General features: G+C 43.9%; 2 protein-coding genes across 2 annotated transcripts; both read left to right on the forward strand.

The window, feature by feature from the left end:
- Positions 1–11: 11 nt before the first annotated feature.
- colgalt1a (collagen beta(1-O)galactosyltransferase 1a) lies at positions 12–7,003 on the forward strand. The gene is made up of 12 exons (XM_034593810.1): positions 12–893; positions 3,451–3,561; positions 3,649–3,766; positions 4,306–4,440; positions 4,535–4,739; positions 4,831–4,950; positions 5,109–5,185; positions 5,315–5,421; positions 5,531–5,663; positions 5,752–5,879; positions 5,970–6,176; positions 6,286–7,003. Exons 1-12 carry the CDS (start codon positions 661–663, stop codon positions 6,551–6,553), a joined length of 1,842 nt encoding a protein of 613 aa, XP_034449701.1. The 5' UTR covers positions 12–660; the 3' UTR covers positions 6,554–7,003.
- Positions 7,004–8,605: 1,602 nt separating this feature from the next.
- On the forward strand, positions 8,606–21,778 carry gmip (GEM interacting protein). The gene is made up of 21 exons (XM_034593778.1): positions 8,606–8,651; positions 9,794–9,884; positions 10,635–10,731; positions 10,887–10,950; positions 13,007–13,132; positions 14,712–14,776; positions 14,887–14,994; positions 15,085–15,165; positions 15,412–15,573; positions 15,758–15,895; positions 16,608–16,798; positions 16,931–17,022; positions 17,123–17,185; positions 17,304–17,393; positions 17,603–17,745; positions 17,835–18,011; positions 18,104–18,241; positions 18,334–18,533; positions 18,638–18,962; positions 19,533–19,635; positions 20,463–21,778. Exons 1-21 carry the CDS (start codon positions 8,606–8,608, stop codon positions 21,095–21,097), a joined length of 3,135 nt encoding a protein of 1,044 aa, XP_034449669.1. The 3' UTR covers positions 21,098–21,778.
- The last annotated feature ends 242 nt before the right edge of the window (positions 21,779–22,020 follow it).

The raw sequence follows: 22,020 nt of genomic DNA on the forward strand, positions 1-22,020 counted from the left end.
TTTGGCTTCTCACCAAGAGGGTCAACGGCTTGATCCCAGTCTCCTCTATTCTGCAGGCTGAATTGCAGAGTTTGTCCCTCATCCTCATAGAGAAAGTGCACATAGATGCAGTGTATGAATGTGGGTGAAGGGCAAAAACATACTGTAAAGTGGTATATAAATGATATATAAATGTGTGCATTTGCCTTTTATAACATTTATTTTCGTAAAAACCAGTCCATTAACCCGACAAAGGGACTTTATTGGGAAACTGTAAAGAAACAGTTTGTTCTTCTCGTGAGCTCAGAGTTGCATTCACACCACTTAAAACAAATGTAAAAAAAATCTCATTTCAAACGTTGGTGCATCTTAAAACCACCTGCAACTTGTATTTTTATTCGTAGTCAAAACCAAATAATAAAGTTTTAAACGTTTCCCTTGTGTCTTTTCTTCCCTGTGCATCCATGTTCACTAGTCCGTCCCCTTTAAGATCTGCCCCCGCCCTTTAACGCTCCCCTTCGCCGTGTTGTCACATCACGACCCGCTGCCGCTGCAGCTTCACACATTTTTTCCACTTTTTCTGTGATGACCGCGAAATGTGAAGCGGTGACTTCTCAACACTGTGGATTACCGGCTTGTTACTATTGCTTTTATCACGATATCCCTTAGTTGATCGCCGCGATGCCCGGTGCAAACTTGCGCTGGCTCTCCGCCGCCCCGCCGCTCCTCCTGCTCCTGACCTGCTGCGCTCCAGCCCGGGCATATTTTGCGGAGGAGCGCTGGAGCCCCGAGTCCCCGCTCCTGGCTCCCCGGGTCCTCTTAGCCCTCATCTGCCGGAACTCGGAGCACTCTCTGCCCTACTTCCTCGGCACCATCGAGCGCCTCAACTATCCCAAGGACCGGATGGCTCTGTGGTGAGTCTCCACACTCGGACCCTCTGACTTTTCTGCAGCTTGGAAGTAAAACTCCAACGTCCCCGTCGCTCGTCTGTGATCAGATGTGTTGATGCATGTGCTTTAATAAATAATGATGTTGCATGAAAGTGTGTGGGGCTGAAGCTGCTGGGTGAGGGGGGGCGAGTTGAAAAGGGGGGTGGTCTTGCAGAAGATGACGGTGTTAAGAATGTAGGCAAGTTATATTTGTTTTAAAAAAAGATTGTCCCACCAATATCAACAAACAGGGAAACAAAGCACAGAGGATGGACACACACACACACACACACACACACAGTGACCTGAATGTAGCCAGTGTGTGCTGGACAGAGGTGAGCACATCTGGCCCCTGCTCATCAGAGGAGCCATGCATTGATCTGTATACGTGGAGGGGAGGGGACGGGCCTGATGTGGCCACGAGGGGAGCTGTGATTTAACCAAAGAGTGATTTTACATCTGATGTGGTCAAAAAGTCTGGAATTCATTCATTCCATTCTAGTCCATATTTAACCCAATAAATGCCGTTTCCTTTAAGTTGAAAGACTAATTCCTGCTCCTGAATGAAAGTTGGGGTTTTAAACATTTAGTATATTCTTTATAACTTGTGTTATTCTTCCTCCTGGGTTTTGTACAATGTATAAACAACATATCGATGCATGTATTAAACATTAGTTAAGATATTGCTATTCATGAAGATTCTATTGCGATAATTATTGATATTGCGACATTTCCCAGTCCTAATTTGACTTACAAATCAGAAGTGAAATGTTGTGGTATCTGTACTTTCCATTAACAATGGAAAGTACTGTGGAGTGGAACTTCCTGGCTCCCATACATGATCGTGTGAGAGATCTCCATCTGGTAAAACTTGCCCCATGCAGGGAACTGGTTGTGGAACTTGGATTTGCAAAACGTTTAAATATTCTAACCTAGTATTTACTATCATGTGAAATTAAGTAACAACTACATTAACTTTACATTATTTCATAGCATTGTTAAGCACATTCATGTCTGTTATAATGAAGTGGTTTAAAAAAGCACGACACAGGACAGATTTGCTTTTTTAACTTTAACTTTTAACTGTAGAGACAGGGCTTGAACTTGACTTGACCCTCTACATGCTATGTGATATTGCATCTAAAATATAAGTATATACATTTCAACACATCTGCACAGTAACTGTCAGTCATATGTCACATACATTCACAACTTAACTCTTCAAATCGCCCCCCGGGGGTTGTGCAAATTTATGTTTCAGGCCATTTAAACATCAGGCAAAAGACGAGGGAAGTGAAGGGGAGGCGTTTCTCACGTAACAACTTAACAAGCTCCAACAGCCCACCCACGCTTATACCCTCAGAGCTCGGAACAGTTTCCATGAGTGCCTGGAGGGCTCAGAGAGCTGTGTTTTACACTCGCCAACCCCATGAACAAGTTTCACTCAATAAAGTTAAGAGGCTTTTTGTGAGTGAAAATGTTAAATTTATCCTTTCTGGTTTGGCGGTTGGAGTTACTCTTCTGTAAATATGTCTGAGGCAGGAGCAGTCCTGTTTTGACATGTCCTGCAAACACATTAAGCTACATCTGGAAAATGCAAACAGCTGTAGTGTTATAACACTATGTGTAGCTCGCTTCTTGCTGAAGCCTTTTGCAGCTGCTTGTAAACACGCCAAAGCCTCAGATGCAGAAATTGGCCAGACTGTCACTTAAATCTTTAGGGTCCGCAATTAGCTCTGCATTTCAGCTTCACTGGAGCAACGATAGAATAAATGTGAGACGCCACTCGCAGATGCATTGCAGAGCACCAGTCGTACGTGGTTTAACAAATATTTATTTCAGTGGAAGAATCCAGACCTTGAGGCGGACAGCAGGATTGAGGGAGGAAATTGTTTAGCATGGAGCTGCTGTGTTCTCACGGATCCATGTGAAATGTTTCAAGAGGATCCACTGTGGCTGTCGCGAACATGGTCAAAACACAAACTTGGCTCAGTGTAGTGCAGATGTTCTCTCTACAAAAACCCTGCATGGCTACAGAAATGGAAAACTGTGAATGTTGTGGCATAATTTCTCATTTTCCCAATAGAGAGCAGATAGAATGACTCATTAGATCAAATAGTCAAGGTCTCTTTCTTAACTTTTATTGCCCCACATGTGGTTTTAGCCAGTTCAGATTCTCCTTCTCCTGCTTTAAGGGGCTTCAGACAAAGATTTACTTCCCTAATTCTGTTGTAAAGTGTAATAATCGGCCTTAAAATCATATCAACCAGATAGACAGTGTTTTTCGTCTGTGATATCGTCTCATTATCACTTGTGTCAGTTCCCACAGCTGCAGACAATGGGCATACATAAAGTGAACACAGAACCATTGTCATTTGAGTCTTGGGATCATCTTACACCTCTTGTCCCAGCTTGAAACCAGTTTGGCACCGGTGCGACATTCAGCCGTCGTTACTGTTTTACTTTTCCTGTCCTCGGTTGTTGATTAAGTTAAGTCCCTCTCACTTCATTCTAATCATTTACATTTATTGTGTCCCGACAGGGTAGCGACGGATCATAACGAGGACAACACCACAGTCATCCTGCGTGACTGGCTTGTCAAGGTGCAGAACCTTTACCATAATGTGGAATGGAGGCCCAAAGAGGAACCCAGGTTGGTCAAGATCAGGTGACGGAGTTCATGTTGCGTAAGAAAAAGCTCCACAGAGCCAATAAAACCAGTCTAATATGTATCTTGCAGACGTTACACTGATGAAGAGGGTCCAAAGCAATGGAGCGACCTCCGTTATGACCACGTCATGAAGCTCCGGCAAGTGGCGCTGGAGTCGGCTCGTGAGATGTGGGCCGACTTCTTTATGGTAGGCCAACAAAACTGCTCTTTACAGGCACAGTAGCACTGAAAACATTTCCATTTTAAGAAGCGAGCCAATGCTGCTACCCAGACTATCTTTATTGTTCCATAATAGCAGCAGGAGGTTAAGTACAGAGTGGAGGACAAGGCACCAAAACATTTGTAATTTAAACACCAGGACCAGTGTTGAAAGTTTACCCACTTTTTTGTATGTCTCCTATGGTTAAAGTTTATCCAGTCTGCTTCATCTGGATGCACAAAGCTTTGACACGACATGAATCATATTTTTTTAATTCTTTGCACAGTCCGGGCCACTTTGCCGAGCCTCAGCGGGGTATAATTTTCAAACAAAATAGTCAGAATTACAATAATTTCACCATACAAACATTTGGAAACTCATCACATGGCCTTAAAAACAGAAGTCTGTGGGGATGTTTTTAGTGCCACATTTGACCTTTTAACATTTCTTCTGATTTCTGAGTCATTCTAAAGTATAACACACATTCACAGACATATTTCACAGTTTATCTTCTCTTCCTCGTGTAGTTGGCGGACTGCGATAACCTCCTCACCAATCCCGACATGGTCTGGAAGCTCATGCAGGAGAACAAGACCATCATCGCTCCAATGCTGGAATCCCGTGCGGCCTATTCAAACTTCTGGTGTGGCATGACTTCACAGGTACTCTGGCGCAATGTCAGCTATTTTCAAAGAGAGCGTGGTTGCTTGAAATGAACCCTCTGAACTCAACTGCTAATCAACTCTGCCCATTCAGGGTTACTATAAGCGCACGCCGGCCTACCTACCCATGAGGAAGCGCGTGCGTAGGGGCTGCTTCGCCGTACCCATGGTCCACTCCACCTTCCTGATAGACCTCAGGAAAGAGGCGTCCACACAGTTGGCCTTTCACCCACCACACCCAGAGTACAACTGGGCTTTTGATGACATAATCGTGTTTGCCTTCTCCGCTCGGATGGCAGGTATTACACCCTTCAGTGCATGGATCTAAACCTGTTGATTGAAATGTAGATTTGGAATCGAGAAAACATCTCCGTCTCCTGCTCTCCACAGAGGTTCAAATGTTTGTATGCAACAGAGAGACCTACGGATACTTCCCTGTGCCCCTTCGATCCCATAACACTTTGCGAGATGAAGCCGACAGCTTCTTGCACTCTGTCCTGGAGGTGAATGGTGAGTATCCTCCATTCAGACTCAGGCTCCCCCCCACCCCACCACAGCTTTAAATCATTACTTACTTGCTGCTGCTCCATCTAACGATTACTTCCAGCAGAGGTCTTCTACGTATCATTCATACCATTTCTGCATCCATCTTCCCTCTCACGATGTAGTGCGAAATTCCCCAGTGATGCCTTCCAAATACATACTTGTTCCTACAAAACAACCTGACAAACTGGGATTTGACGAGGTGAGTAAAGAGTGTGGCGAAGATGGATTCTGCAAAAATGGCCCTCTGTCCACCTCTGCGCTTGTGCCTCCCCCTCCTGTTAGAAGTCTGTAATTACACTGACTGGTTCCACTATTGCCCCGTGCATAGGTGTTCATGATAAACCTGCAGAGGCGAACTGACCGTCGGGACCGAATGGTGAGGACACTGTACGAGCAGGAGATCGCTTGTAAGGTCATTGCAGCCGTAGATGGAAAGTGAGTTCATTCGGATAGATGAATATTTGACTTATTCTGTGCCTTTAAATAGCATGTGTCTGCTCTTTGTTATTAACATTTGTGACATTTGTTATTGCCTCTATTTCAGGGCGATGAATATCAGTGAAATTAATGCTATGGGCATCCACATGCTCCCTGGATACAGTGACCCTTATCACGGGCGCCCACTCACAAAAGGAGAGCTGGGATGTTTCCTTTCCCATCATAAAATCTGGAAAGAGGTGAACCCCCGTGCAAAGGCCAAGCATTTAAAAAATATCTGAAACAGACAGATGAGTGATTTACTGATAAATCTGTGTCTGGTCTCAGATCGTGGAGCGACGCTTACCCATTTCTCTGGTGATTGAAGACGACCTGCGATTCGAAATCTTCTTCAAGCGTCGCCTAATGAACTTGATGAGCGAGGTGCAGGATGAAGGACTGGACTGGGATCTCATGTGAGCGTTCACTTCCCGTCGCCATCTTTAATTCCACCTGGATTCCCTTTCTAATCGTCTCGCTTGTTCTTTACCTTTTCTCTCTTTCAGTTATATCGGTCGTAAGAGAATGCAAGTGGATCACCCAGAGAAAGCGGTGCCTAATGTTCACAACATAGTGGAAGCAGACTATTCATATTGGACACTTGGTTATATGATATCGCTACAAGGTGCAGAGAAGCTTTTGAAAGCAGAACCTCTAAAGAGGATTTTGCCAGTGGATGAGTTTCTCCCTATCATGTTCGATAAACACCCTGTGTAAGTGTTCACTCCCTACCACGTACAAGTACTCACACACACAACATGTACTTCTGCTCAGGAGATTTGCCCGTTTTTGTCTTTCTTGACGACACCTTCTCCTCCACAGGTCTGATTATATGGAGCAGTTTGAAAGCAGGGACCTGAAGGCATTTTCCGCAGAGCCCCTCCTAGTGTATCCGACGCACTACACGGGCGACTCAGGCTACATCAGCGACACGGAGACCTCCACGGTGTGGGACAACGAGAAGGTCCGCACAGACTGGGACAGGGCGCGCTCGGGAAAAACCCAGGAGCAGGCTGAGATCAGCACCGAGGCCCAGAACTCGGATGTGCTCCAGTCTCCTCTGGACAGCGCAGCACGGGACGAGCTATGAAAGGAACTGAATGACACCCTGGGGAAAATTCAGAGGTGCATCCGAGCACACCACCTTAGTTTTTTAAACATGTTTCATCTTTTGATACTTTTGATCACAGTTTGTAAACAGATTTTATTTATCCAGATGGGACAGAGGGGTCACATGTGTCTTATGTTTCCTAATCATGTCATGTCGTCCGTTTGTAGTATTTTTTTTATATAAAGGAGCTAGACTTGCCGTTCGGAATGGCATTTGCAGTACCCTGCTTCTGTCTGTCATACAGAAATGAACCTATATGTTAGAAAATAAGGCAATTGGACTGTTACATTTGAGTCATTGGGCAGGTAATGTTGTCCTAATTTGACGTTACACTGTGAAATGCATTAACAAAAGAATTGGGCATGAACTGTACTGTGTCACTGAGCAATACCAAAACTTCATGGAAGCATTTATGTCTTAAATCAACCAGTAACATTCAGAAGTCATTGATTTCTGTTGTCAGAAGTCCGAGAGGACAAACGTCTGCATGTCTTTGTTTTAAACTTTAGGTTTTTTTTATTTCTCTTTGCAGTATACATTTCATATTGTTGTGTTTTGAATAAGCATTAGCCGACAGTTAACATGTTTGCAGCAGCTGTTTACCAAAGCAACAAAACACACAAAGCAACTCAGAACCATAGATTTCACTCAGCTACTGTAAAATGCCAATGCAAGTTGTTTTGCCTTTTTCCCCCCTTGGTGCTGAGTTTGGATTGTTAGTAGGCTAATGCTACCAACCAGCTGTCGGTGACCCCAGCCCCAGCCACATCCAAATACACGTCAGCATCTCCACCTCTTTCTCAGTTTAATCTGAGTTTGAGCATTTTGTGTGAGCAGGACTTGATAAAAATCTTTTACATGTTCGCTCCATCCTGGTTTTCCGGCTTTACACGGCTTCACTTGATCTGTCAACAAGTTGATTTCTGTAAGGTGTTAATGGGAGATGCTCCTCCACTGTTTTTGCACAGAAATGTTAGTGGGGCTTTGTGCCAATCAAAATAAAAAAAAATATTTTAAAAATAAAGTTCAATCCTTTATCACTCTTATATATATGGAAGACTGTTAGGGCAAAGAATGAGGAGGCAAAAATGAGAGGAGGAAGATTTTTGAGAATACAACTTTGAAGATGAAGTCGAACTATCAAGAATCAAATCAACTCCTCTGGTCCATTAATCCCAGTTAGAGGAGTGACTGACAGCTATGCAAGCCAGAGCTTTACATCCTTGGAATGTATGAATACATGACGTTGCTATCGATATCCTTGCATTTGTCTTTTAGCGGCCGTATCAGTTTTCATGAATGTGGCCACCTCTTCCAAGCTTGTGTGGTTTCTCCTGAGCAGATGTGGTTTTCAGTCTCTGAAGTCCTAATACCGATCATCACGCTGTGTTTATGCAATAAAAGATAAAGAATTTCCTTGTTCCTAAAACTGATTCTGAAGTCACATGTCAGAAATTCATCTACATGAGGCCCTTTGTAGAAGCAGTTTTATGTGTAAAATAGAGCAGTATGATATATTCCCACAAAAGTATGTGGTGCAATAAGAAATTAACAAATTAGTTCAGACTATATTTTGAGTCTAAGTATCAACTGTCTTATTACACCAATACCTGCCAATATCTGCAGTGTGTTAAACCACATGCCATTCAAAATGTTTCCTCTTTGACGTTACCCGCCACAAACGAGATCAGAAGACGTTTTCACTGAGACTGAAGAAAACAAGTGTGGCACCTTCTCACTGTGCATAAAGTCACAGCGTGGGCGGGGTCTACAGATGCATACACTTCCTCTTCCCATGCTGGTGAAGATATTGGCCAACCTCCAGTCTGTCAGAGGAAGATCACTGTGAGAGCACCCAACGGCAGCAGGCTCCGAGCTGCATGGTAATGATTTACCATAAGTGTGTCGGTGCATGTACGCACTGCAGGACACATTTCCTGCCTCCTCCTGTTGTGTAGTGAGACCTGGGGTGTAGATGATGTGCGAGTGGCGTTGTTAGGGGTCTTTGCAGTTGTGCTGAATAGATCCGAGATGGAAGAAGAGCAAGTGTCGAGCCAGGAGTCATCCCAAGCCCCAGGTGAGCACCAACAATGTGAGGAAGTGCTGTTTGCCACTTCATACATATGCTTTTATATCATGTCTTTTGGTTTATTTGTTTTAAAAAATCCCTCCTGAACAGTTTCTTGCTGTGTGCTGATTGTAAATTTGCTCGGTGACTTCGGACATGGTTATTGCGTGCGCTCCCATACATGTACTGTGTGTTTCTTTTGTGTGAGTCAGGAGGTTTGTGGTGCCGAGTGCATCCTCGCAGTCGGAGGATCAGTGAACTTCCTGAACTCTTTCTCCGTTTTGACACATTCTTGTTCTGTCTTTTTTGCGTGACTTCTGTATTTCTACTCAACAGGAAATGCAGCTTTAGTCCTTACCAAAAAGCGTGACTTAAATTCACAAATCTAAAACTGTTTGCAGCCATTAAAAGTATTGCAGCTATACAGCAAACAAAAAAAACAGGGCCCTGAAGTATAATTTGTCTTCATAGTAGCTTTTGTCAAACATCTTAGGTGCCTCTCAATTCTCATTCTTGCACCGAGACACTGCTGCTGTGAAAAACAGGGACTTTGTTCATAATGGTTCGTGACACAAATTGCGAACAGGATGTGGTTGACCGAAATGGAGAGAGGTCTCTGAAAGAGAGTGAGATTGCTTTTCGACATGTGTTGCATCATGCGGCGATGAACCAGCAGTTAAATACTGGGATTACAATAGGTCGAGGTGGTGTTATCAAGGTGTTCCTCATATTTAATTTCACATTCAGTCAAATACCTATTTTTACCTCAGAAATGTAAAGGAAACGATACCAGACATGATTTCAGTACAGGAACTTGAGTTTGATTTCTTTATTTATCGCCTTTTTAATACAATTGTTTCTATCTTAATGCTTCTTCTTTATTTAAATCAGTTTTATAGTGTATTATTGTGTTGTACATTTGGCATTTACGCTGATTATCTTCAGTAATCACATCAAAGCTGCTTTACTCGTCATTACATCCCACATCAGGGTCAGTTTGACTTGTGACATTAAAAAAACAAAGAAAACATCATAAAGGTCTTGGCCTTTTGTCAGCATGTAGGTTATGTGTGATCTGGTGGTAACATACTGTAAATTCTAAAACAATTGTGTTGTTCTATGTATCTTAGCTTTTCCGTTTCTCATTGCAGATGTGAAAAAGCGGCATTGTAAATCTGAAACCAAGCGATACAGCGAGATCTTCCGAGACTTTGATAATCTCGATTTATCTTTGGTCTCTTCGTAAGTATTACAAATAGTTCAGTCTGTTCTTAATACCAATGGTGGGATGAAAATATGGTTCATTTACTCTGTTACTGTACTTAAGTAGATATTTCATGTATCTGTACTAAAGTAGATTTATTTTCAGGCACTTTTTCCCCACTATATATATCAGGAAATATCTGTACTCTCTACTGTGCTACATAATGCATTGTATTACATGTTCATATTGTGTTTTATTTTTAAAAGGTCCACTGATATAATCAGAGTGGGAAGGTAACTTAAGACCCTTCCCCCTTCAATGAGAGCAGCAGCATCAGTAGTGTTGAATTAGGGAAAAATAATTAATAAGAAATTATAGTTACTTTTAATACTTATTAAAAATATATTTTAAAGCATACTTAAGTAAAATGTTTGAGTACTTCTTTTGAGTTCACTGCTGAATCCTGAGGTGTCAGTCAAAGATGCTGTAAGCTCTGCTGATCATAGGAAACCATGCAGGATGAAACTGATACGTCAGTGAATCCAGAAGAGGAACTCAGCTACTGTATATTTGATCTCTCAGTACAGTTTTTCTTTCAAGGGAGTAAGTTCATGAAAAGTTTAATCAATCTCAAAGTCGTAGAAAATCGTCAAATGTGTATAAATGTTCATCTTAAAATGGAGGGGAGGAATATTTGTGCAATTAGTGTGTTACCCACATCTGTTTTTGTGTATATACTTGACTGTACTTGACTCTCTCCCAATTTAATCCATCCTTTCTGCGTTCAGAACAGGGGAGGATTATCTGGAGGACATCGACTCACTGTCCATCCCAGAATCCATCACTGCAGACAGCACAGAGCTCATAGACCAACATGACGCGTCTGTAAGGGATCCATACACACAAGAAATACTCACAGCTGTTGCTTATGTTGTTGTTTATCAATGACACTACAAACAGTTGAGGGTTTTTCGGAACTTGCTCAAAGAATATTGTTGGCGAGTTAGGAATTAAATCTGGTTTTCTTTTCTTCTCAACAGAGTGAAGATGCGTTTTGTCCTCAGATGCGCTCTGAAGCCAGTGAACCAGATGGAAACCCGTCAGGTATAATTTGTGTGTTTGTGTGTGAGAGAGAGAGAGAGCGTGTAAAGGTGATCGGAGCATCTTCTGTGTGTCACTGTGTAGTTTCCAGTTAAGTTAGGCTTGTAATGAGTAAAATCTCGACTGCTTAAGTTAACAAAGCTTTGACTGACATCCCAGCAGATCCTCGGTGACGACGTGCGGTTACTGGTGCCAGTGTGCGTCTCCTAATAGAGCATCTTCCTCAAACTTTACTTGTTTTCTTATAATTAGCCATGAGTTGTAATTGAGCGGCTGTAACGAGATTAGGATAAAGGGAGAGGATTAAAGCAGGAGGCAGCTGCTCTCAGCTTTTACCTTAGATGCAAGGGGGGGACAGAGGGGCCCGAAGAAAGAGGGGGTGTCGGTACTACGCAGGCTAAGGGAGGAAAAACAGGGAGATGGAGAAAAAGACTGGGCGTGTTCATATTACTCCAATTTCAGTGGGACTCAAACCACAGTAAGAGATCAATAATTACCGAGGTAGTTTACAGCAGCTAACCAGTTGTTCACTGATTCTTGCAGCACACAAACTCCTCTTATTTCAGTCTGTAAATGGGTCTTTTTAAGATTCAGTCTGCACTTGTTGAACCGTAATCCCTTAATCTGCAATTCCTTATATCACTCTGTAAAGAGACGGGTGACTTTTGCATACGGGTAGAGTTGAATTTCACATCGCACATTCCTAGGAAATGCTCTTTGGCAATCTGGTTTCATGCTTCTCATTGGCTGAGTTTGGATGCCAGCTCCCCCCCCCTCTGCTCAGTCACACACAAGGAGGTAAACCTCGCTCAATGCTCCTTTAAGGCCCTGTCACTCCGCAATCTGGACCTGACCAGGATAATCCCCCAATCCAAGTGCTGGAAGCCGTGTCGCCATGAGGCAGCACAGATTCGGCTCGGAGGCTGCCGGTTCCTAAAAGTGACCAGAGGCTTAAAACGAAACACAGGGAGAGGAAAAGGTCACACAGTCTGGCCACAAATCCATTCTTTGTTTTCTGGAGTTCCCGGTTCTTTCTTGTGGATTTTTGCTTGAACGCAAGAGGAGAAAAAAGCCCTGTTTGGATTTTGGCACCTGTGTGAAGTGGACAGACCAGAATCAAATCTGCATGTCTGAGTTGAGGAGCTTGAGAGAGAAGCTGTTGTTGCCCTGTTTTCTGAGCTGAGCTGGATACTCAGAACTGCCCCATGGTCCATTTGAAGAAGTGAAAGTTCTCAAAGGGCATCTGTGCTTCAACCGTTGGCTACAGGTCAAGCTTAAGTCGCGTTCTAATAGATTTTAACGAAAATATCTATTTGCAATATCTAGTTGGAAAAGGGGAATTAAGAAAAAATAGAAAGTAGTGTGTAGTCAGCTCCAGAGACCATGTGACTGTCGCTCGTGTTCAATCGAACATCACCCGGGCCTGTGTTGGTGTGATTCACAGGGGGAAGGGCGAAGAGTGGTTGTCGTATCAACACCCTGTCAGCCTCACCACAGCTGTGAACATGGCGAGTCTCTGATGCCGCACACTGGCTCTGAGCCGTGTTTGTGGCCCCGCTCTCACAGCACGGATTCGGCTAGAAGTGAACAGGTGTGCAAGGGAGTGGCCAGGCTCAGAGAGGAAGAGGTGTGAGGAGGGAAGTTATTTAGCCGATGCCGACCATACAAACTGTCCTCTGTCAGGGCACATCCTCATTTGGGTCATGTGGGAGATTTAGGGCAGATAAAAAGAGATTTCTTTGCAAAACTGTTACAGTTTTCATGCAAGAGATAAGTGCATGGAAACCACAGGAGCTTTATTCTGAGGAGCAGAATGACTTATCATATGCAGTCATTGTTTCCTGTTTTGGGTTGGGTGTAAACTTCTCGAGTACCTTCATCTGCTCTGGTAAAGTCTGGGGACCTTTGGGGGTTGTCAGAGGATAGATGTTCCTTTGATACTGGGGGCTATTTGAGACCTCCAGCCGAGTTGGGGTGTTGCCCAGTCGACGGTGTGTGATCCCTGGGTACAGCTCCAAGCGTGTGGAGCCTGCAGTGATGCTGATGTACTCCCTCTCAGCCCAGGAAGCCGACCTGGCCCTCTGCCGCTGTGGGGATGGCGTGGAGACGGCCCTGCAGTACGCCAAAATGTGGTGCCGCTACGCCAAAGACCTACTGGCCTGGATGGAGAAGAGAATATGCTTGGGTAAGTGCACGCAGGCAGCTGGATAAAGGAAATAGTGGTGTAACATGCAACAGCTTTGACACAGGAAGTAGAGCATGTCGTCCACAAATCAGAGGGTCAGGGGCTCAAGTTTTCTTTTGTGTCCTTTAGCAAGATACTGTAACCTGACTGGGATGAATGAGTGTAGAAGTGTTATATGTAGAAGAAGCCCATTTACAAGTCCAAACATTATTTATTTAGCACTATTCCAAAACAGGTTTAAAGTTCCTTACAGACATAACAATAGAAAACACAAGCAAATTTAAACAGGTAAATGCAAAATGCACATGTTCTGTCTTTACATTATAGAAAGTCCAGAGCATGAAAACCATTCTCTCCACTGTGCAAATATTATAAAAGCATTAACATTTATTTGTTTTGGACTATTTGTCATTTGGTATAAATTTGTGTGAGTTTGAGCAGGTGAGAGAATCTTTGAATTCTGACGAGTCACACACACGTTTCTAGAAAAGCGATACATATGTAATACATCAGGCCTCGGGAGAGCAGATTGCCAGTCAATAAAAGAAGAACAGACGTGACAGGCGTGTTTGAGAGTTGTCTGGTGTGGTTGAAGCACCATGTTACAACATGCCATAACTTGGCCGTTCTGGAATATATGACTCAGTGAGGATGTCTGTGGGTGGTTCAGTCACCCCAGTGACCTGCACTCTGCACACATGCACACACACAGAGAAGAGGGATTAGAGGGCAGATTAGCCGTCTCTGGGAGGGTAATAAAGAAGATGGGGTGTCTTTGGAGAGTATAGACAGTGATTACCCTGGTATCAGCCTGCACAGGTGACCAGTGTCCAGACTGGGAAGCCGGGTGTGCAAGTATTTTTGGCAGTGATTAAAATAAAGAGGAAGGTTTCCAGCTCTGCTGTGTCAGGAGCAGTGTTAGGCAACAGCAACAGATGAGTGAGGCTGGGTGGAGCTCAACCCCAAACTACTGTGGATTAAACAGAGTAGAGCAACACTGAGTGACACCAAACAGCAACAGTAGTGTTTCCATTTCTAAAGAGCAGTTCGATCAAGAACCACTGTCAGAGTGCTAGAATGAGGTTATGATCTATAATCCTGAAGTAAGGCCAAATTATCTCGTGATCATATTATTGTTGTAATAACTTTGTGTTTTAACCCTTTGTTTTCTTGTTGTGCAGCACTTTGTACTTTGTGTCGAAAAGTGCTCAAGTTATCATGAGAATGTCCCAGTTTCGGACTGAAAATAAAAGCGTATGAGTTCACTTCCTGTGTAGTTCTTGTTAGTTCAAGCGTCTGACAAAAAATGCAGGCTAAGGCTGTTTTTTAGCAAATCGCTTCCACTGACGTGGTCCAAATGGATAGAGCAGAGCCACAGCTGAGTCTTGTTTTACCTCCGAGAGGTTTAATTGGCTTTTCAGCAAATGTCAGGGTCATCTGAACGGACACGGAGGCGCTAGATATCATCAATTTGCTCAGAAATAGCAATAATCAGTATTGTGGTTTCAGTCACTACTGTGAGAATATCATTTGAATAATTTAAGTTTAAGAAAAACTCAACTAGGATTTGTTTTGACAGAACAAGAATTTGCAAAAAATGTGATGAAGACAGCCGAGGCAGCAAAAGCCAACGTGACACATCAGGTACGACTTTGTTTACTGGATGTGTAATTCCAAAGTAGATGTTGTAGTGATTATCTCAATGTGTGTATTTACTATGTAAAAACTGTCTAACGTTGCTCTCGCCTGTGTAGGAAATGATGCCTCTACAGTACATCTACACCATGGCGCTGGAGCAAGACGTCAAGAACAGTGTGTCCTCGAGAAAAACGTCTGAACTGCTGCACACCCGCTGTTACCAAGTACGGAAATCCACAACACACAAAAGAGGCAAGTGTGCAGCTATGACTGTGTTTAATCCAATATCTGTGTCTACTGTCTCCGTCCCAAAGGCCATGGCTGCCAAGAGGAATGAGATTGAAAAGTGGCGCAGAGAGTTTAAGGAGCAGTGGGCCAAAGAACAGAGGAGGATGGTGAGTGTCCGTTCCCAGTGACTGGATGTCTGAACAAGCATCTACAGCAAAATATCAACCTCCATGAAAATACCGATCAGTCTGTTATGACAAACTAATATGTATTTGTGTGTGTGTGTGTGTGTGTGTGTGTGTGTGTGTGTGTGTGTGTGTGTGTGTTTGTGTGTGTGTGTGTGTGTGTGTGTGTGTGTGTGTGTGTGTGTGTGTGTGTGTGTGTGTGTGTGTGTGTGTGTGTGTGTGTGTCAGAACGAGGCAGTGACAGCTTTTAAAAAGGCTCAGCAGCAGTACTTCCAACGCTGCGATGAGCTCGAAAAGGCTAAAGCTGTCACTGCTAAAGCTTTGGACGACACCGCTGGAATCAAAACACTGGACAAGAGGAGGAAGTCCAAAGATGACGCCCAGACTAAGGTGAGTTTCCCCTTAATGCACCGCATCAATCTGTCAAAATGCAGAAGTACAGGGCAGCCTATAGTGTTGTGTATTACAGGTTCTCTCGTGGTGTATTTATGATGTTTCACAACAAAATTCAAGAGCAATGCTGCATATTTGGGGCTGTACGGCATCTCACAGGTTTTCCCCCTGTCTCCTCCAGGTGCTGGAGGCAGACCTTCTGTACAGACAGTGTGCGAACGATGCCAGGAGCCACCAGGAGGAGTTAGTGAAGGTCAAAGAGAAAATTATTTCTCACATGCGCAAGCTCATCTGTCAGGGAGACAACGTGCTCAAGGAGGTTGGTGTGAAATCGCGGAAACTAAACATTTGGCCTTCTGCCAGCTCGATATATATGTGGTGTATAAACAGAGGATGTATGGTAGGAATGGCACAACTGTATTTTAGTTACAAAATCAATCTCCATGACATAGGGCAATATACACACATGAATAGCAACGTCAACTAAGGATTCTAAGAAGACGCATTCACACTTCTGCACAAATCAATGCACGTCTTTGCTCCAATATAGTAATCTACTTAGTACTTTCTGGTTTGCAACTTTTCTCGCATTATGGAAAACTATGGCCCAACGGTTCCCTTAGGAAACCAAGTTTGAATTCACTGGATCAGGATTTTTTTTATTTTAATCTGCACCAAATCTCAAACACTCATAAATATCAGTCCCCTAAGCATGTTTGGTTTCTTCCATCAAGGTCCATGGAATATTCTCTGTGAAATCAATGAAAATCTGTAAAAACGCCCAAACTCACAATGTTGAAGAAACAGAAAAAATTTAAATCCTGGATCCTCCCCTTGATTTGGATCCGCACCAATACTTACCATTCTGCATCCTTCCACTAAGTTTTGAAGTAAATCTGTCCAGTATTTTTTTGCGTAATCTTGCTAACTAATAAACAAACAACAAATGAAAACAACCTCCTTTGTGGAGGTAAAGAAACAGTAAAAAACAGTAATCACTTCTTTGTCTCCCCATCACAACTCTGCATCAGGCCACCGTCAACATGTTTTATTACCAGCGGCAGCAGACGGAGTCCGTTCCCCTCGGCTACCACAACCTGGAGGTGACCTGCAGGTCCCTGGAGCCCGGCGAGCCGTACCTGCTCTACGTCCTCAGCAAGCGTCGTCCGGAGCAACCTCTCCAAGTCTTCGCCTTCCAGGAATATGTTCCTCAGGGCAAACGGTATGATGATCAGCTCTTCACCAATTCTTATTCACCTCCATGTTTAAATGTCCGTCAGTTCAAATTGGATAATGTATTTCTCCTGAAACTTGATTCATTAAAAAATATGGATCTGTTTTTTTTACTTGAAAGGAACAAACGAAAAACCAGCCAACCTCTCAGCTCCCAGCAGGACTCCTCACCTATGACGGATGATAGTCCTAACAGAAGACCCAGCGATGGCAGTAAGGACTCCTCATTATTGTATATATGTGACAATATTAACAGAAATATTCTCTGTTTAGATTTAATGTGCGTTTCCTTGTGTGTTGTGGTGTACCTCAGGGAAAACAGGGTACAGCGACAATGAGAGTTTTGGCGGCAGTTTAGAATCTCTCTCCAGCCCTGGTGAGCTCCACTCAGTTTCCACAACTTTTCCTTCACATGCATATTAAAACCTGTGCAATGGATAACATTTTTTATATTTTCTCTCTTTTGTGTCTCTTCTTTATATGGGAATGCACAGCTCACAGTAACAAGAGGTTACCTAAAGTGGCATCCACTTTGACTCTGTCATCAGACGACCTGGATGAGCGGGATGTGGCATCAGAATCAGGTTTGTTTTACTGGCTTTTCTCTAATGTATGGAATACCTCTTTCCTTACAGCACCACACTATGGGAATCAAACTGCACGCTTCACTCCTCTCTCTCTCTCTCTCTCTCTCTCTCTCTCTCTCTCTCTCTCTCTCTCTCTCTCTCGCTCTCTCTCTCTCTCTCTCTCTCTCTCTCTCTCTCTCTCTCTCTCTCTCTCTCTCTCCACATAGAATGCATTGATGGGCAGCCATTCAAAGTGCGCGTGCCCTCCCGAGCTGCGCTGACACACCGACTCAGGAAGATGAAGAGCAAGATGGTGAAATGCAAACAGTGTGACACCTACATTGTTGTCAGTGGGGTCGAATGTGAGGAGGTAAGAGGCCAAACGGTAGAGATGATGTGCTGAAAGTTTGTGCGGAGCGATGTGATTTAATGTCATCTCTCCTGTCACTGCACCCTCAGTGCGGAGCGGCTTTGCACAGGAAGTGCATGGAGGTGTGTCAGCTAGAGTGCGAGAACAGGAGAGGGACCGTGTTCGGCGTGGACCTCTCTCTGCTGCCGCGTGACAGGCCGGACGAGGTGCCCTTCGTGGTGCAGCGCTGCACGTCTGAGATCGAGAGCCGTGCTCTTTCCGTCCAGGTATTGTTCACCAGATACCACGGCGACCAAAGTGTCGAGGCTGTCGAGTGTAAGCTGCGGTTTGGTAACCGTTTTCTCTTTTTCTCTTCGAGGGGGTGTATCGAGTGAGTGGGTCCAAGCCTCGAGTCCAGAAGCTCTGTCAGGCCTTTGAGGTGCAGAAGGAGCAGGTGGACCTCTCTGACATCTCACCTCATGACATCACATCCATCCTCAAGCACTTCTTGAAGGAGGTACAGAAATGACTGAGCTTTATAGAATTCAACAGGCTGATTGCTGGTGTGGATTTCAGATCTGAAAAGATTCTCGATATTATCTCTTCCAGCTCCCGGAGCCCTTAATCACCTTTGACCTGCACAACGACTTCATCACTGTGGGGAAGACCATTCTGCACCTGGGTGAACGGGAGCCGGCCCCAGACACTAATGAGATAATGGACGTCAGTAACAACCTGCAGAAGCTTCTACAGAAACTTCCTCTATACTGCTACAGCACCTTGCAGCATTTGATGTCTCACCTACAAAAGTGAGCATGTAGTCACAAAACTGTAATTTATACAAGAGATAAGAGAAAAGGCATGAACTTCCCTTGAGATTTCCTTGAATGTGTCCGCTCCCTTGTCTTCACAGAGTCTCAGAGAGCTACGAGAACAAGATGTCCCCCTGCAATTTGGGTATTGTGTTTGGGCCAACGCTATTGCGCCCTCTTGTGTCCACGGACATGTCAATGGTTGCTCTGCTGGAGACCAGCTACCAGGCTGCGCTTGTGGAGTTCCTCATCACACACCATGACACGTTTTTTGGCCTTCAGCGGAGACCCGGTACGCCGCCTCCACCAGTCCCCACTGCACCTCTCCCAGAAACCCCACCCAGAGTTTCCTGCCCCCTGGATGGGGACATTTACACCGGCCCTGGACATGAAAACTCCCCCAGAGAGCGCCCACGCTCACTAGAAGTAAGTACTGCAGTCAGAAATCATTTAGGACATTGCAGCAGCCTTTATTTGGCTGCAGAATTCAACAGCAGTTGCCTCGCATGCACATAGGATAGATGGCGTTTGCACTTGAGCTACTTCTCCTGATTCATTTACTTGTTGTTTTAAGAGCATTAGCACCTGCAGCAGGATTAACACGCTGGACAGCTGCTGCATTTTCTACTTCTCTTCCTGCCTGAACTCTGACCTGCATGACCTTTTTTCAATGCTTTACTATATTTCACTTCTATTGCTTATTAACGAAAACTATTTACAGAGGCTACCCCGGATGAAATAGAGGCACAAAAGTAAACATACTTCCCCCTCTGAGGTGTTGATGATAGGACCTACATAATCTGACCATTTGAAATGTCCTAAATAAGGTTTGCTGTTTTTTACAAGTGATATAAAATGGCCTGATTCATCCTCAAATAGCTGTTCATGTAATTTCCCCATAATAATCAGTATTACACACTAATAGTATAGGGTGTAGATGTGGTATCTGCAAACATAGACCACAAATGACCAATCAAATATGTGTCATTCCAACAGAGTCGAACATTCAAGAGAGAGTCAAGCGAGGGTTATATATCTGACAAGTCTTCGTCCAATGAGGCAGTGGACCAGCTCAGCCCTGAAGCCAATGAGAGCGCAGGTAGGCGGGATGTAGAGCGGTTACTCTAGATAAGATTGAATCCTTAGTGTTGAAGTCGTGGGTAAATGATGTTTAGAGGATTTATCATTTGTACAATGGCTTGTACCTGTGTGGTTTGAGGAGAACTTTAAATCTTGACGATGTCTTTCGTACATCTTCTAAGTCGTAGCCTTTATTTCTCACACACGGATTGGTTTGTTCTAGTTTAGTGTTACTCGATATGTTCCTGAGCAGCAGACACTGTAGAAGCAAAGAGCATCAGGGGACTGTTGCAGTTCCTCTTTTATTTTTTTAGGTTTCCTCCACCTATTTTTAGAAATGACACTTCCTTCCATTTTATTTCACTGAAGCCCTCTACTTGCATTAATCTGTAAAAGTATATATACTATATGTGAGTCAGATTGTTAAGCTGCGTGCTAGGGATTTAATTGATTTCGATTTATTTAAACTATGTTGATATTGTAGTAATCTCACTCTCATTGGTAGAAACTGTGGTGTTACCTCTGAGTCGTGGTCAAATTTTGACGACAAACATACAACGAAAAGGACATTTTTATTTTTGCTGCCCTCTGGGGCTTCATCTCTTCTTCGCTGGCTTTACTCTTGCTGTCTTTAAAACTTTCTTTTCTTTGTGGCTAAAAAAATATGCATCTTCAAATATTCAAACATATCAATCAATATATCTAATAATCATTCTCCACCTTCAAGAATAACTCCATTTAATAATGAAATTTAGGTATTGTGTTTGCTTACACTATACAAAATCACTAGCCTGCATTTCCGCTGCTCTTATGAATCACCCACCTGTTCTCCCTCATCTTCCCCAGTCCTGGCTATGAGAGGGGGGTCGACTGATCATCAGGGTGAGCCGGTGGGAGTACCAGACTCTGATTTGGAGACACAACCACGCTATCGCTTCACGAGACAGCCTGTGAAGTATCACCGGCACCACAACGCAGGAATCCGGCTCTCCAACCCAGGTAGTGCAGCCAGACAGCCTTCAGAACCAGTGAGAGAAAATCCAGGGAGCGCCGACAGCAGCCGCAGCTCCTCTCCAGAGCCTGCGGCACAGAGACTCCCCCAAAGGTTAGACATCCACTTTGAGAACACTCACCTGCCCCTCCACTCCGACACTGAGAGTAAAACGGATGTTCCACTGAGCCCCCGTGAGGTTGTGCAGTACATGTTGGGACTGGATTCAGCATTTGCATCGTCTGGGACTGTGACATCATCAGGTGCAACACAGGGGGCCTGTCAGGAGGAGGCAGCGGCCGGGTGTCAAGCCGCTCTGAACCCAAATCTGACCAAAAGCAAACAGAGCTCTGGACAGAGTCAGGCTCTCTGTCACCCACCAAAGACATTTCCTACTGGGCACAACCTGTCCGCACCGGCCCAGAAGATCCTGTCCGGTCTGAAGCTGAGACGCTGCCACTCAGGGAAAGACGAGCAACTCTTCGTCTGAGGAGAGATGGAAATAGACAGATGACTGGGATACATTCACATGCACAGTGGAGATCCTTGATACCAATGTTATTGTGTGTAATCAGCATTTATGCATTTCTTAAAAATAAACTGCTCCTATATTTTACACACTGATATTTCCCTTTTTAACAGAAAGTATAACTGTTTTCAGAAAGTTACCTCGATGACGGTTCCCTTACCAAGAAGGTATGATGCGTACCAGGAAGCCACAGCCTTATTCCCACTAATCCTCTTTAAGATCTGTTGACTATCCAGCTGTCTGATACCTACAGGGACAAGAGAGATTCTTGTATATATCCGTTTACTTCTACATTTGAATGTAACAAACAGGATGCAGGTTAAAAGATACAAATCCACACATATGTTCCAGTTCCTCTTGGTTTTGTCCCAAACTGTAATGACGATCTTCAAAGCACAAATGCCATCACGGTGTGTTTTTAAAACAACAAGGCTCTTTTTAATGTTTTATATTCTCCATGTGGAAAATAATGTGATAGAATCAAAGATAATCCTCTCTCAGTGTCTGAAGAGTCCAAATATTGTTTTTAGCTTCATGCACCATTTCTGTTTCAACACAAGGGGGCGGTATGTGAGTGTGAAGGGGGAAACCTGCCAGCACAATGGTAGAAAAAGCAATAAACCATTTAATTTCTAATTGCAAGCGCAGTGTTTTCAGATGTGACTTCTTCTATCACGTCAGCCTCGTCCTCCCTGCATGAAACCCCTCCCTGGACATCATGGTGCAAAGTGAGTGAACATTTTCTGATTAAATCACGGTTGATTATAACTATCATCTTCATTTGCTTTTGTTCTTTTGATAATAGTTCTCCAAATTTAGGCAGTTGGTGCCATGATAGATCGTTTTCCACGTAGAGGCGGATTAATCTCCCCCTTTTTTTTTTT

This window comes from Hippoglossus hippoglossus, chromosome 8 (genome assembly GCF_009819705.1).
Source record: "Hippoglossus hippoglossus isolate fHipHip1 chromosome 8, fHipHip1.pri, whole genome shotgun sequence".
NCBI lineage: Eukaryota > Metazoa > Chordata > Actinopteri > Pleuronectiformes > Pleuronectidae > Hippoglossus > Hippoglossus hippoglossus.